This window comes from Pezoporus wallicus, unplaced genomic scaffold (genome assembly GCF_028554395.1).
Source record: "Pezoporus wallicus isolate ANWC-B61680 ecotype Strahan unplaced genomic scaffold, APGP_CSIRO_Pwel_v1 contig_6644, whole genome shotgun sequence".
Taxonomy (NCBI): Eukaryota; Metazoa; Chordata; class Aves; order Psittaciformes; family Psittacidae; genus Pezoporus; species Pezoporus wallicus.
The window spans coordinates 1,264,473-1,277,800 of record NW_026637098.1 but is presented as its reverse complement, the minus strand read 5'-3'; the positions used below and the strand labels follow the sequence as shown (position 1 = coordinate 1,277,800).

Here is a 13,328-nt window from a genome sequence, read left to right as displayed (position 1 = left end):
ATGGTAGGTTTAGAATTATATGTCATTAACCTTATGCTAAAAATGTAGGTGCCTGGATGCAGAAGTTAAATGACTTCCCAAGGTCACATTTGAAGCTGGCAATACAACTCAGGCATTTACTGACTTTCAACCACTAGAGATAAATCTTTTAGAAACATTACAGGGATTCATGAGGTAAAGATCATGACCTGGAAAGGACCCATTACTTCTCTGACTTCAGTTTCAGAAGGTAGAACAGTTGAGAGCTGACTGCTGAAATATGGTTTGAAGAGAAGTTAGCCATCCAAGCCTGGAATGGTACCATCTAAATTCTGTTTTATTATCATTTTTTACCTCATCTATCTGTATGACAATGTGAGTCATTTGGATGATTTACATTATAGTTAAGCTGGGTCTCATTCTTGAGCTGCTTTGCCTTCTTGGGCTGCTGGAGGGAGCCTGAGACAAGAAGGCTTCTAAATGTACGTATCACACATGAAGGGCCTCAAGATTCATGGGATGACACCTTACTCTGGGTTTCCAGCATAACCCACAGACAAACCTGGGTTTCAGTGTATGTCTAGAAAAATGAGAATTCATCTCATTATTATTGAATAATAATAATATATCTTATAATAATAGATCTTATTATTGAGTTGTTATTCTCACATGTAGCAAGTCGAAAGGCAAAAGAGAAAACATGATAAGAACTCAGAGCGGAAAACATATGAATAGTGAAAATAGCTCTTAAGAGAAGATTTAAGTATTCCATAAGTTTCATTCTTACAGCATGTGTTTTTGAAAATATTGCCTATGCAAAGAAAATGTTGCCATTTGTATTCATCAAATATCAAGAAATGCATTCTTTTTTTTTCTCAGAATGGTAAAATGTAGCTTTTATATATATATAAAAAAAAGGATTATTTTTCCTGACCTTTTGATAGATGTTCTATTGAGCTCAGTAGAGTATCCAAGAAATTCAGATCCTGATTTTAAAATTAATGATTAATAGTATGGATTTTTCACAGTATTGAATTTGCGGTGCCAAATTCCTCTAACATAAGCAAGTGCAACTCCACGTAACTTCAGTGGAGCTGTGTTTGCATATATTAGCAAGGAATTCTGGCCCTGTGCCTGGGAAAGAATCTTACATTTCATAGTCACTTGATTATGTCTCATCTTTAAACCGCATTTTACTATTTGCAAAATACTTGACCCACAAAACCATAGAAGCCCATCTGCTAAGACATCGATGCGCATCATTAAGTAAAAAAGATGAAACTACTTTAACTGCAAAATTTAGTGCACAAGGGACATAAATCTATTCCAAATATTTATTTTCTTATGCAGTCTGCTGAACCTGAAACTTGGGTTTCAAAATTCCACTTGCACTAGAAATCAACTTCTTCAAGATATTTCATTACCCCAAACAGGATTAATCCGTAGAAATATAAGGCTAAGATCCATGCCATCCTTGGAAAACAGCAAGGATAGACCAACAAGCTAGTACCAGTTGTCAGAGACATACAAGAATCAATTAAGGATCTGCTTCTAATAGTCTGGAACAACCAAAATGGAATAAAAATACTAGGTATTATAGCCAAGACATCTATTGTTACTATCTATCATCATTGTTTTACTGGTGGGGTACCTAAAGATGACCACATAATGTTCAAAATCAGTAACAAAGCTCTAGTTTGGACTAAAGTCTAATGTACTTTTAGGCTTGTAAAACCCTAGGACAGATAACTATAACCACTTTCTTGTTGAATTTAGAATCATAGAATTGTTTGGGTGGGAGCTCCAGTCACCAGGTGGCCATAACAACTCTTTGCATAATGCAGAGGGGTCAGGACTCAAAGCTGATGATAGTCCTGTGCTCCTCTTGCAGATTAAAGTATTAAATCTTATGGCATTCAGTACAGAATACATCCAGAGCTTCTAAACCCTGGGTGCCTACAAATCAAGTATAGCAAATACCCGACTCTCAGACCCTGAATGAGGTATCTTGACTCTGTTTTACACATAGGAAGAGCAAGACGATACAGAACAGCACCTTATTCCCACTGAAAATACCCCCTCACACATATTTTGTCAGGGATCTGTCTAGCTTTTGTCAATAGTAACCAAGAAACCTTTACTTGTTGCTTCAGCTCAGGTACCAGAGAATTAGGATGATGTACATTTTAACAACAGAAGCCATTCAAAGTTATCATTCAATATTTGTCCAACCAGTAGTTCCCCAATAGCATTTTCCTCTGATAAAAAACACATGGCATGGCCAAAAAGAAAGGATGCTGCAAAGGGGCTACATATTCTTCAAAATAATGCTAGTACAGATAAATCAATAATGCCACGTAATGATATCAAGCATATCACCAAGTTATATTTGTCCTCAAGAAAGACAAGCATTTTTCATCGTTTCTGACCTGTAAAAGGGCAAATTAAGATGAATATTATCATTATTTTGTTACAAATCCATTCTATGAGCATCCAGGTTTCAATCATCATGTTCTGTACTCCTCATGGTAGAATAGAGCTATTGTAGTATCACCCCTGAAGACCTAAAATTATGACCTGTTGCCTTTACGCAGCATATTTTTTCAGAAAGAGAATGTAAATATATATATATATATACATAACACAGACCTTTCAAGAGTAAAACAGTCTTAAGACTGTGCTTTCGCTCTATTTTAGTTCAGATAAGCTAAGTCTAGAGCAGCCTTTGGCCAGTACTAGATATAGTACTGTGAAGCAGCTATTTGTCTTTTTACTTAATAGTGATTGTGATTTATCATACTGTTAGTAAATCTGAACAGAAATTTACTGTTTGTTGCTTTTGACTTTTGACAACAGGAAACAGCAATTTTAACATGCTCAATTGCTTTAATGAATTACTAAAATTAAGCACGTGCTTCCCTCTGCCAGTCATCCAGACATTTGTTGTGCAATCACTGGGATACAAGCTGACAGAAACTCCTGAAACCTGTGTTCCAGAAATGCTACCTCTTACATTTCAGCCAGTATATGATTTTTTCTGCCTCTCCTAGATAGGCAAGATGGAAATCTAGATGTATCAATAAGGTCACTTACCTCAACTAACTTGTTGGCGTGTTCACGGAAGACCTGAGCATACTCCTTCACTTCTTTCTCATTACCGCTTTTTGCAGCCTCAATGAGAACCAGTAATGGGACATTGGTCTCCAGGAATGAATCTGATATATGATCCATTACTGCCTTCCGTAGCTGTGACAAAATAAAGCAGACCAGTAAATGAAAGGAGAATTATCAATACATATTCTTACTGTGTTCATTTGCTACTTATATTTAAGAATTGATGGGTTACATCTCACAGCACTGTATAGGAGCTTGGCTTTTTCTTACTTTCTTTCTTTCAAGTCATACATATGCAGCAAGCATACAAATATCAAACACTTCAGGGCCTAGACTCTACAAAACCCTCCTGAGACTTGTGCTGACATACATCTAATCCTCCTGGACTGAGGGGATCTATATAAGATGACAGTGATTACCACATAATACATTGCAAATTGATGAGAATTGAAAGCTGCACACTACTTTAAAAAAAACAGTTCAGCCCACTTAAAAGCCAAGTACGGATTAGGGAGCTTAACTTCAAGCAACCATTAAAAATATTAGCCTGAATATTTCCAAGCCTTCTCTAATTCCTGCACTGAACAGTATTCTATGCAATAATAAGTATTTTGTTTAGCACATGCCTTGAGGTTCATATTCGCTTTCAAGCACCTCCAACAGGTATAATCAGAAAACCTTTCTAAGCCATTTTTCATGCAGATTAGAAAACATTCTACAATTTATTCCAAAGGAAAAAAACACAACAACCATACAAGTTACTGAAGATTAAACACCTGTTATTTCATAAAAACATCTGTTTGAGACAGTATTAATGTTAGAAGGATGTCGCTAACTTCTTCTCTACCTTGTTAATACCAACTAATTAATGTCAAACTTCACTAAAATTCAAAAGACAGCCAGAAAGATGACTGAAATTCTAAGTAATTTTTCCTGGAAGCTTAATTGCTCTGTAGGATTATGGACCAGAAACATTTTTAGCGTCTTTTCTCCAATTTTTTTTGGTTAAAAAAGAAAAACTGCAGACTGAAACACAAGCTGTGAGCTATTCAGCCTGGAAGTCAGGCTAGCCATTAGTCTCCTGAAATCATGCATTTTTAGTTAGATGAAACATCAAGAAAGGCAATTTCCTCTATTTTGCAGTCCAGACAAGAAAGCTCTATCTAGACAAGGTGTCATCATAACACGCAATCATACTGAAAAACAGTATATTGCTAGGCACTGTAAATACATGATCCAAGATGCATTTGCTGTTCGACAGCAGCAATTGTCAGCTCTGTTTGAATAAGTAGAAAGGTAACTTTGAATATTTCCATTCAATCCCCCAGTGGTACAATAAAAACAAGCCAAGCAAAATAGCCTATATTTGTTTTCATGAGGTATTTCATTTATTTCTATTACAACTAAAGCTGCCAATGTGTTATGCAATTCTCAACCCCCCTTTAAAATTAATTCTACTCAGATTCTACCTGGAAAGTATTTTTCCACTTTCAGAATGATTAAAGGCACTCAGAATAGCTAACACAGTGATCCATAAAAATGGGTTGGGGGGGAAGAGACAAAAAAGTAGAACGTATCAAAGAGACCTGACAACAGTTAGGAAGCTGGTGTGTGGTTGCTGCTACCTATTACATTATCACCTTGTACTGCCTTTTTCTTTCAATCTGCAGATATCCGCTTGATGACCCTTATTTTATTCTTAATATTGAAAGCTCTTTCACACTGGCCTTTGGAACTGTTTACATAGCATCTCATACAATGAGATCCTGATCCATGAATAGTTTTCATAAGTACCATCTCAGTACACAGATAAACACTAATATTGCTCCAAGTATATCAAAGCATTGCACAAAAAGAAAATACAGTAAGATGTGAAGCGTCAGAGAACCGGGCACCAGCACAGCACTTTGCATCATATAGCTGATAGATATCCAATCACTATGTATATCACTCATTCCCTACCAAATGAAAGATTTCATCTATAGCCAGCATTAAAGGAAAGATATTGCCAGAGAGGGTTTGTCTCGTGCTTGCTTCATCTCCTTTTGTAGATGTCCATTTCCCAATGCTTGCTAGGAAACTGCTTCCAAGTTAGATGCTCCACTTTGGTACCTACAGTTTGATTTTTGGAAGCCTATTATACCAAAATAGGCCAAATGGCAGTGTTTTCACACAAATGTTTAAAACAACCCCATGCAGTTTCCATCTCATTCTCAGGGAAAAAGCCTTAAAAAAAATTATTAGGCTTTTTTTTTTTTAAAAAAGAAGAAGCCTTAAAAATCCACTTCCTTGAGTTCAATACACATTAATAAAACCTACTATCTCCTTCATTGATAAAGTGTTAAATGAATACTGACATTTTCCTGTTTATGTCATTCCGTGAGAAGGTGTTTATTTCAAAGGGTTGTGTTCAGTGAACAAGCAATTCAATTTTTAATCAAGGTTGATGTGGTATAATAGATCTCATTATAACAATATGCCCTTGGAACTGTGAGAAAAGTCTCATGATGTTTAAGGAAGCAGCTCATTTTCATCAATATTACCTTCTATCTACAACCACATACCAGAAGCCAATAAAAAGGACAGTAAGAGCATCAGCTAACCAGCAATTTGTGGTTTACAATTGTACATATACAGTAGAGTTATATCCGAATCAAAATGGGTGAATAAAATGGATATCTTGTTTCTAATGGTAACTGTATGCTACCTTCTTAGGTTCATAGCAGCAGCAGCAGCTGAAAAAAAACCCTGAATTCTGACTGTCACTTTTGATAAATATAAAATTAACAAATTCTGTTTCCCTTTGTTGTGTTAATCATAGATGTCAGTAGCATATTTCTGACCCCTTTTGTAAACACGCACTATAATTTTGTTGGAAATTGATTATCCGAGTTTTAGGACGCCTTTGCATTGAAGTTGAAAGGTACAGTAAATGGTTTTTATATACACAGGAGACCACAAATTTTGCTATCCTTCACCAGAAGCTGTAAAGAATGAGTTGACAAAGTCATTTGTTAAATGTGACAGGAATATGAACATAAGACATTCATCCAACAACTCAAATAGATACATGACAAGGTAATATTAATAGCACAAGACAAGACATTTAAAAGTATTAGCTCACCATTACCAGTCTATTTGATCCAAATAGGGCTATTCATCAAGGTAAATAACTACTGGAAAACTAATCTTGTATGCCCCTCTGCATACTGCAACAAAGTCCAGTCAAAGCGATGGCTTATGCATTGGGATATTTTACTGTTCTGTAGAGGTAACATCAGTTTAGAAGGGAATGGGAGAAGTCTGTGACTTGAATTTAAATGGTCATAAAACACGCAGCAAACCCACATTGAGTTTTATTCTAAAACCAGCATGAGACTCTGCACATACGTATATTAACAAATGTCTTTGCAATGCCTTAATTTAACCTGCATTCTGATGTAAATATTATGACACAAACTATTACACATAAGATAATGCTTTAGGGTTTTTTTGTCCCTACTGATTTTTTAAACTAGAGGTGACTTCAAAGGTGTGGGTAGTTGCCACTACATGAAACTTCATTTCTTAGAGGATAAAGCACATTAAATAAAGGTCTTGCTTAATTCATTTTGTTATGGAGAAAATGTTATTAATTAACATATAGCTAAAGAATAATAGGTTTGCCAGAACAACATAAAGATAGAAAAGGAAAACATCCAGACCTGCAAATATTTTTAGAAGTATGAATGGTGTAGCACAAGGCAGATTTTATGTCTTTCCAGTTCAGTCAATTTAGTCAGTTTATGGTGCAGTCAGTTGCTGTTTTTGATAGCATCATGTTCTACTGTTCTAAGCACTATTTAGGGCTGGTTTATCATTGTCAGTTCACAGCTATAATTGAGCTCAGAGAGGTTAAACTGCCCACTGAAATGATGTTTTCCGTGGCTATATAACAATTTTAGAACCAAAATGTCTCAGCGCTACTAACAGTCTAGTCGGAATTGAATGTCTAATCCTGACACTGGAATGTAAAGTCACAGCAGGAGATTAATGACTCTAACAGATTGTTAAACTTTATAAAGACTGGCAGTATAAAGCTATCTGTAACAAAAATTTACCAAGGAGCACCTTATTCACCATTTGCTATTGAAAGTGCATTACAAGCTGAACCCAACTCTAGTTTGCACCTGCAGAGCACTCAGAAACAGGTGTTAATTTAATTGAAATAGATGAAAATAAAGCCGTTTTCCATTGCAGTTAAAGTGTCTCTCCTCTAATATGCTGTGAAATTGAGTTCTGGAGAATAAGACAGTGACCATAAGAAGCTACTGCAGTTTAATGCTACAGAGAAAGGCTCAGTCGATTCTGAACACTAGAACCCCTGAAGATGCAACCAAAAAATGACAGACTGGAGGATATGGATGATAATGACATCACTTGTCTTGGTAGATTAAACAGCAAAATGATTAACATTGAAAGCATGCATCACATTTGGACACCCAAACTACCTAAATATATTTAAGATTTGAGCTAAGACAAAAAACTAGGAAGAAATGCTGTTACAATACAAAGGCTGACCATAGTTCTTCATATATTTTTCTGTGTGTGTAAGCTTTTTTCTCTCTAAAGAGAAAATTCTCTAGTCAGGAAGAGACTAGAGAAGAATTTACTAATAGAAAGCAACTTGGAGTGTCAACTTTTGGCCAGAAATTTGAAAGAGCATAAGACACACATGATAAAATATTCCTCCTGGTCATACGACACTACAGCGGATTCCTCAAAACACTATATGGCCAGAAGCACTGAACCACCTAGGTACCAAGTACTTCGGTACTTTGTCCCCATTGATTTAACGGCGTTTTTTTGGGGGGTGGGGAGAGCAGGGGAGTGGTTTCTCAAGTTTTGTGACCTAGAAATTTTATACTGCCTTTAAAAAAACATTTTTCAGCAAAAGCAAGCCTCAGGCTTGCTAACATTAGTGTAGGTACATAAAAATAGAGAAAAATGTGCAAGCTTGGAGGCCAGACATCCACATACCCCCCCAAACATATAAATACTGTCGGGACAAGAAGTCTGCTTTGTTTCATGTCTGGATAGAACAATAAAATCCCAGTGCTGATTGGAATGCTGGGATAGTACCAAATATTTTTAAGATCATTAAAAGATAGAGGATAATACAGAGATTGTCATCAAAAAGTGATGGAAAGACAGGACAGAAGACCAGGTAGGGACTGAATAGTGAGTGGAAAGAATAGTGAAGTCAAAATAATTCAGAAGTGAAAGAGAGTGTGATTAATCTTCACATTCTGTATGACCTAGAAGGGTAGAGCTGAGACAGGGAGAGTATGGAAGGATGAAGAACAGGATATTACATGTAGGAACAAAGGTGGCAAAGGCTGTAGGATATTACTCCAGCAGAGAGGAAAAATACTGTTGTGAAAACTGACTGCATAGTGTCACAAATGTCACCAAGACTGAAAGTCTTGAGGGTCTAATGTAGAGAAGGTGTGTCGAAGAGGAGGGCAACAAGGAGGAATACAAATAAGGGATTAAATATCCACAGATTAAACCAAGAACCACAACACATTATGGATCTTTGTGTATTGTCTCAGGCTCTGTTGAAATGAAATTTAAACCAGGTAGAGTGGCTTTGCAGCTTTATGGTTTTTTTTATAAATACGGTAATTAAAGAAAACAGGAACAAAACTGTTTTGGAGAGGTTAAATAGCTATTTGCACACAAATGGGAAGGAAGTTGACTATGAAAACCCTTCATGAAATTACCTTCACTTAAAACCAGTTTGATCCAATAAGCTTCGAAAGGTTAATAGGGTAAGTGCTACGCTTGTCCCACTTGCATTCCCACCTATCCCAGCTGTAGGACCAGGCTGGCATACTAAATATTATCGCCAGCTTCTCTAAAACCAAGACATTTAATCCCAATGAAAGCTGATGTCAGCTGTCTTTGGTAAACCTGGAGTTCCAGACAACTGCTGAAACAAGGTCAAAAACTGTTTTTTGCAGAAATGAATTTCTCATGATCCTTTCCAAGAGTCACTCAAAGTCACAAAGTGATCCTGCCCCATGGACAGAGATGATTGAAACCTGACACTATCAAATGTTATCCATACCTTCAAAAAAGCCCTTCCTGCAGTGAGTTCTGGTTTGTGTTTTTTTGCTTTATTCTAGTTTTATTTTCATTTTATTTTGTTTTCTTCTCTTTTGAAGCAATTGCTGCAAGTCAAAATCTGAAACCAACACTTTTTATGTTTCTGGTCGCTTAATAACAACAGTAATGCAATTTAATAATACTTTAGAAATAGTGTTACAGAACAAAATTAATGTCAATTAAGAAAAAAATGCAATCTTGAAATCCCATCTGAAAATTAAATTTTATTTTCTTCTCCATTGCTCATAAATGCATTAAGAGAACAGAATTATAGAAGCCTTTGGAAAAAGACTGTTTGTTATTTATAGTGCTCCCTACCTAATGCTATTGCATCATTGATAATTAACATCAATATTTGAAGCTGTCTTTATGAACTTCTATAAGTTTCTTTACCTGATGTGACTGCAGGTCATTCTCTAGCTGACACTACAGAATGGGGAAAGCTTCTTTATGTAAAAGTATTACCAACAAATGTCTTGTAATAGTTTTGGGGGTTGTGGTTTTGTAGTTGAGATTCTCCCTCATTTACAATGCCTCTCCTTAAAAAGGAGCTTTAAAAGCTCCATACTTACTCCTCTGCAGTGATTACAGAGCCATGCATCTTCTAAAGCTCCTGGAGTGAGGACAAAGATTTGTTGAAATATGTCAGCTTTTATGAAGACTCATTATTCGAGGAATAATAGACAAACTATGTGCAGTGATCTAACACAATACGGCTGTTACTGAGATTTGCCTCATAATTCCTCACAAGCCACTTGGAACAGCCAACCCTCTGTGCTCACAACAATCAGTTGTGTTCCTATTTCAAAACCAGCTATAGCTACTATACTCTTTGGATTTTGCCAGACAAAAATAATCCATCCTAAGTATCATGTCACAGATCAAAGTTCCCTTCATTTGATGAAAATGTTACACACTGCAGCCTTACACAAAACTACCTGATATGGGTCTGGTTTCCTGAAATAGAGCACCATATGTGCATCAGTAAACATTATGTGTAGAGTAAATTAAACCAAGCCTTATAATTAGGCAGCAAGGAAATTACTGCAGACCTGAAAGAGTAAATCAGCAGTATTAAACCACTCTCCATTTCCTCTGAAGCACTTCTGAGCACCATAAAAACCTCAATGTCACAGTGATAAACATCCAGAAGAAATGTTTTTTGATGGACATGAAGACATGTGCATTCAAGTAAGTTCAAGTCAAAATCACAATTAACAGCAATTTAAATAACAGTTCACTGCCTCTAAGTTTTTTAGATCAGATTTGTAGACACTTGTCTAAAAATCCTTTGCTAAAGTAAATACACCAGTTGATCTAGCAATGGAGCAGACAAAAAGTGGTTGTTCTATTGAGCAGCAACCCTGGGGGTTTACAGTTCTTTCAGTCCAAGCTGGTGAAGTTCAGAGCAAGTTTACTTCTGTGGTCTTAAGGAGTGTCTATGAATTCAGTGAAAGAGTAGAGGAATTGATAAAGGAGAGCTTTATTATCTCTGCTTTATAAGCCAGTATTACACACAACTCCTGTCTAATATCTTTGTACAAGCTGCTAGAGAAACCTAGTGAAGAAGCACTGATGAACACGCAACACAGCACACCCGTAGTAAGCGAATACAAGAAAGACGCATGCAGAGCTGGCACAGAAATAAATCTGTATTAGCATTTGGTGGACTGCTTTCAGGAAGCCAGCTTCCAGATTTCCATAATCAAGAGCACCAGAGTCATTGCAGGTGAAGCCATAACCTAATGAGGAACAAGTAACGTGTGATGAGTTTCTAAGACCACAGGTGGCCTTAGGTTCAAAGACATTTAGACTGACTTATGGCTGGCTCACTTTAAAAGATGCCAGTGTTTTGACAAGAAGTATTTTCATGCAACAGAATGGGGCAATATCATGAATCACACTGCTCTTTCCCTTGTGAACAACTGGTACGTCATAGACTGGTTTAGGTTGGAAGGGACCTTAAAGATCATCTAGTTACAACCCCCTGCTATGACAATATAGCACAACCTTAGCAAGATTCCTGTGGGTCATCTATTTAAGTATGACCTTGCTCAAATTTTCCTTCTCAAAATAAAACTTAAGTAAATATTCATGCAGGACTGAACCTTCTTGGATATTCTGCTACTCCTTAACACTTGCATGAGGATTTGCATCTTCAAAATACTTTATAATCCCTCTCACAAATTCTCACAGTGTTATGCAAGCTAGTAAGATCCATGGCCTGTTCTCTCTCTGTTTTTAGCCCTCTTTAAATTATACAGATCTTGAATTAAGAAAAGTCACCTTTAGGATTTCAAACCTTAACTAGTGCCTTGTCTGCAACTTCAGAACTTACTTTTACACTAATGAGAGTCAGAATTTGCTTCCCCAGCCCTCCTAGAAATACACCTATTGCAGTGTTGATTGGTTTTATAGCTTGAAAGTAAAGGGACTATCCACATAAACCTACCTTTAGGATTCTATCCTTTTGGCACCTAAATTAGGAAGCAGACTCTTCATAAAACTCTACGCATAAAGAAAAAAGAGCTTTTGCAAAATGCATCCTTGAAAGCCCAAACCAGCCTCTGAAGGTGAGCTCTCTCTTGATCATATAGGAGATTAAAGGAAAACCAGTTTCTTTATATTATCACCCAATTTCCTAAGTTGACATCAGCTGGAGTGAATTCTCAGGATTCTCCCCCCCTTTCCATCCCCTCAATACGTTTTTATTTCTTTGGGTGTGCTGTTCAGCTTCTTGAAGAAGCTGGAAGGAGTTGGTTATTTAATATCTATTAAGTTTGATTAGAATTGAGTTACTGTTTTCTTCTGAAGATCTTGGTCTTGTTTTGCTTTCTGAGCACTCATACTTCCCTTAGGCTTCTATTGTAACATACAGATGCTGTGTACCTCTTATAGTTGGTACAAACAGAATACATAAGTTGAGGGCAGAGTCACCTTCAGAGGCAACTTCACTTTTCTGTGTTTCAGATCATTCTTCTAAAACTGGACAATAACTCTTGTCTTCAAGAGAATTGTAGAAGGGAGAAAGGATAAAAAAAAGAATGAATTCAGTATATGACGATTCAGGGTAGCAAGACTGAATTCCTAGGTGCCACTGGCTCTCCCTACAGCACTTGGCAAGTCATCTGGTCTGTATATGTGACAGTACCTTGGCTGCAAAATGATAATGATAAAATTTCCTCTTTTGGAGGGGGTCCCATTTTTTCCTCAAAGCATTCGCATACTGCAAAGAAACAAGCTCTGCATATACTTAGACAGAGAGAGATTTAAGTCCAGACCCTGAAATCATTATTATGTAAGTGCCTAGCCACAATACAGTTTGCATTGTATGGATAAGCTGTGAGAAAAATGTGTTCCAATAGAACACAATTTTTTTTAAGTTTTAGGTGTCCCCTTAGTCTAATTGTATGAGCTAATATTAATGTCTTTTATTCTGAGAGTCTCGCTAGAGTCTATGTCAATTTTTGGCAGGTTTCAAAGTGCTAAACATTTTTGGGTTTACCGCAAATAGCATTCATAAACAGCACTGATACAACTTAATCTATGTGGAAGTGACTGATATAAAGAGCAAATGGAGATATGCTGCCTTTCAAGAGCTAGGAAAAAAGATATGACAAATAAGCTGAAGAACATTATGAAGCCTGTTATCTAATTCAAACTGCTGTAACCCATATTAGCAAAAGTGAATGGAATTGTAAGTACTTTCAGAGACCTATGAAGTAGGTAAAAACTGAGGATGATCAAGAAGTTCTTCCCAAGATCTTTCTTTTGTCAAATTTACATAATTACAAATATATAAGTAAATTACAGATGTTTGTCTCATCGACCTTTAACTTTTGAAAGTTTGACTTATAGTCTCACATAGCTACTGAAACAGTACAAGGACAAAGGTAAGGAGTATAGTAATTGTAGCTGTGCAATTGAAGGGAGGTATGCTAGTGGATATGACTGATAACAGACTAATGAATACCATATCTATAGTCCACCAGGTGTCTTACAAAGGTATGAAAATGACCAATCAAAAATACATAAGGGTCATGTGAAAGGATGTACTAACTACATGATAAATAAAGAATTGATTA

The 13,328-nt window shown here is 36.4% G+C and overlaps 1 protein-coding gene across 2 annotated transcripts in view; it reads right to left on the bottom strand.

Moving 5' to 3' along the window:
• The window catches only part of CTNNA2 (catenin alpha 2), a 503,340-nt gene that overhangs the window by 95,783 nt on the left and 394,229 nt on the right, over positions 1–13,328 (bottom strand). For both annotated transcript variants that reach the window (XM_057403217.1, XM_057403218.1), the window contains one exon: positions 3,073–3,225. In XM_057403217.1, coding sequence (XP_057259200.1) covers positions 3,073–3,225 — 153 coding nt within the window. The remainder of the gene's footprint in view (positions 1–3,072; positions 3,226–13,328) is intronic.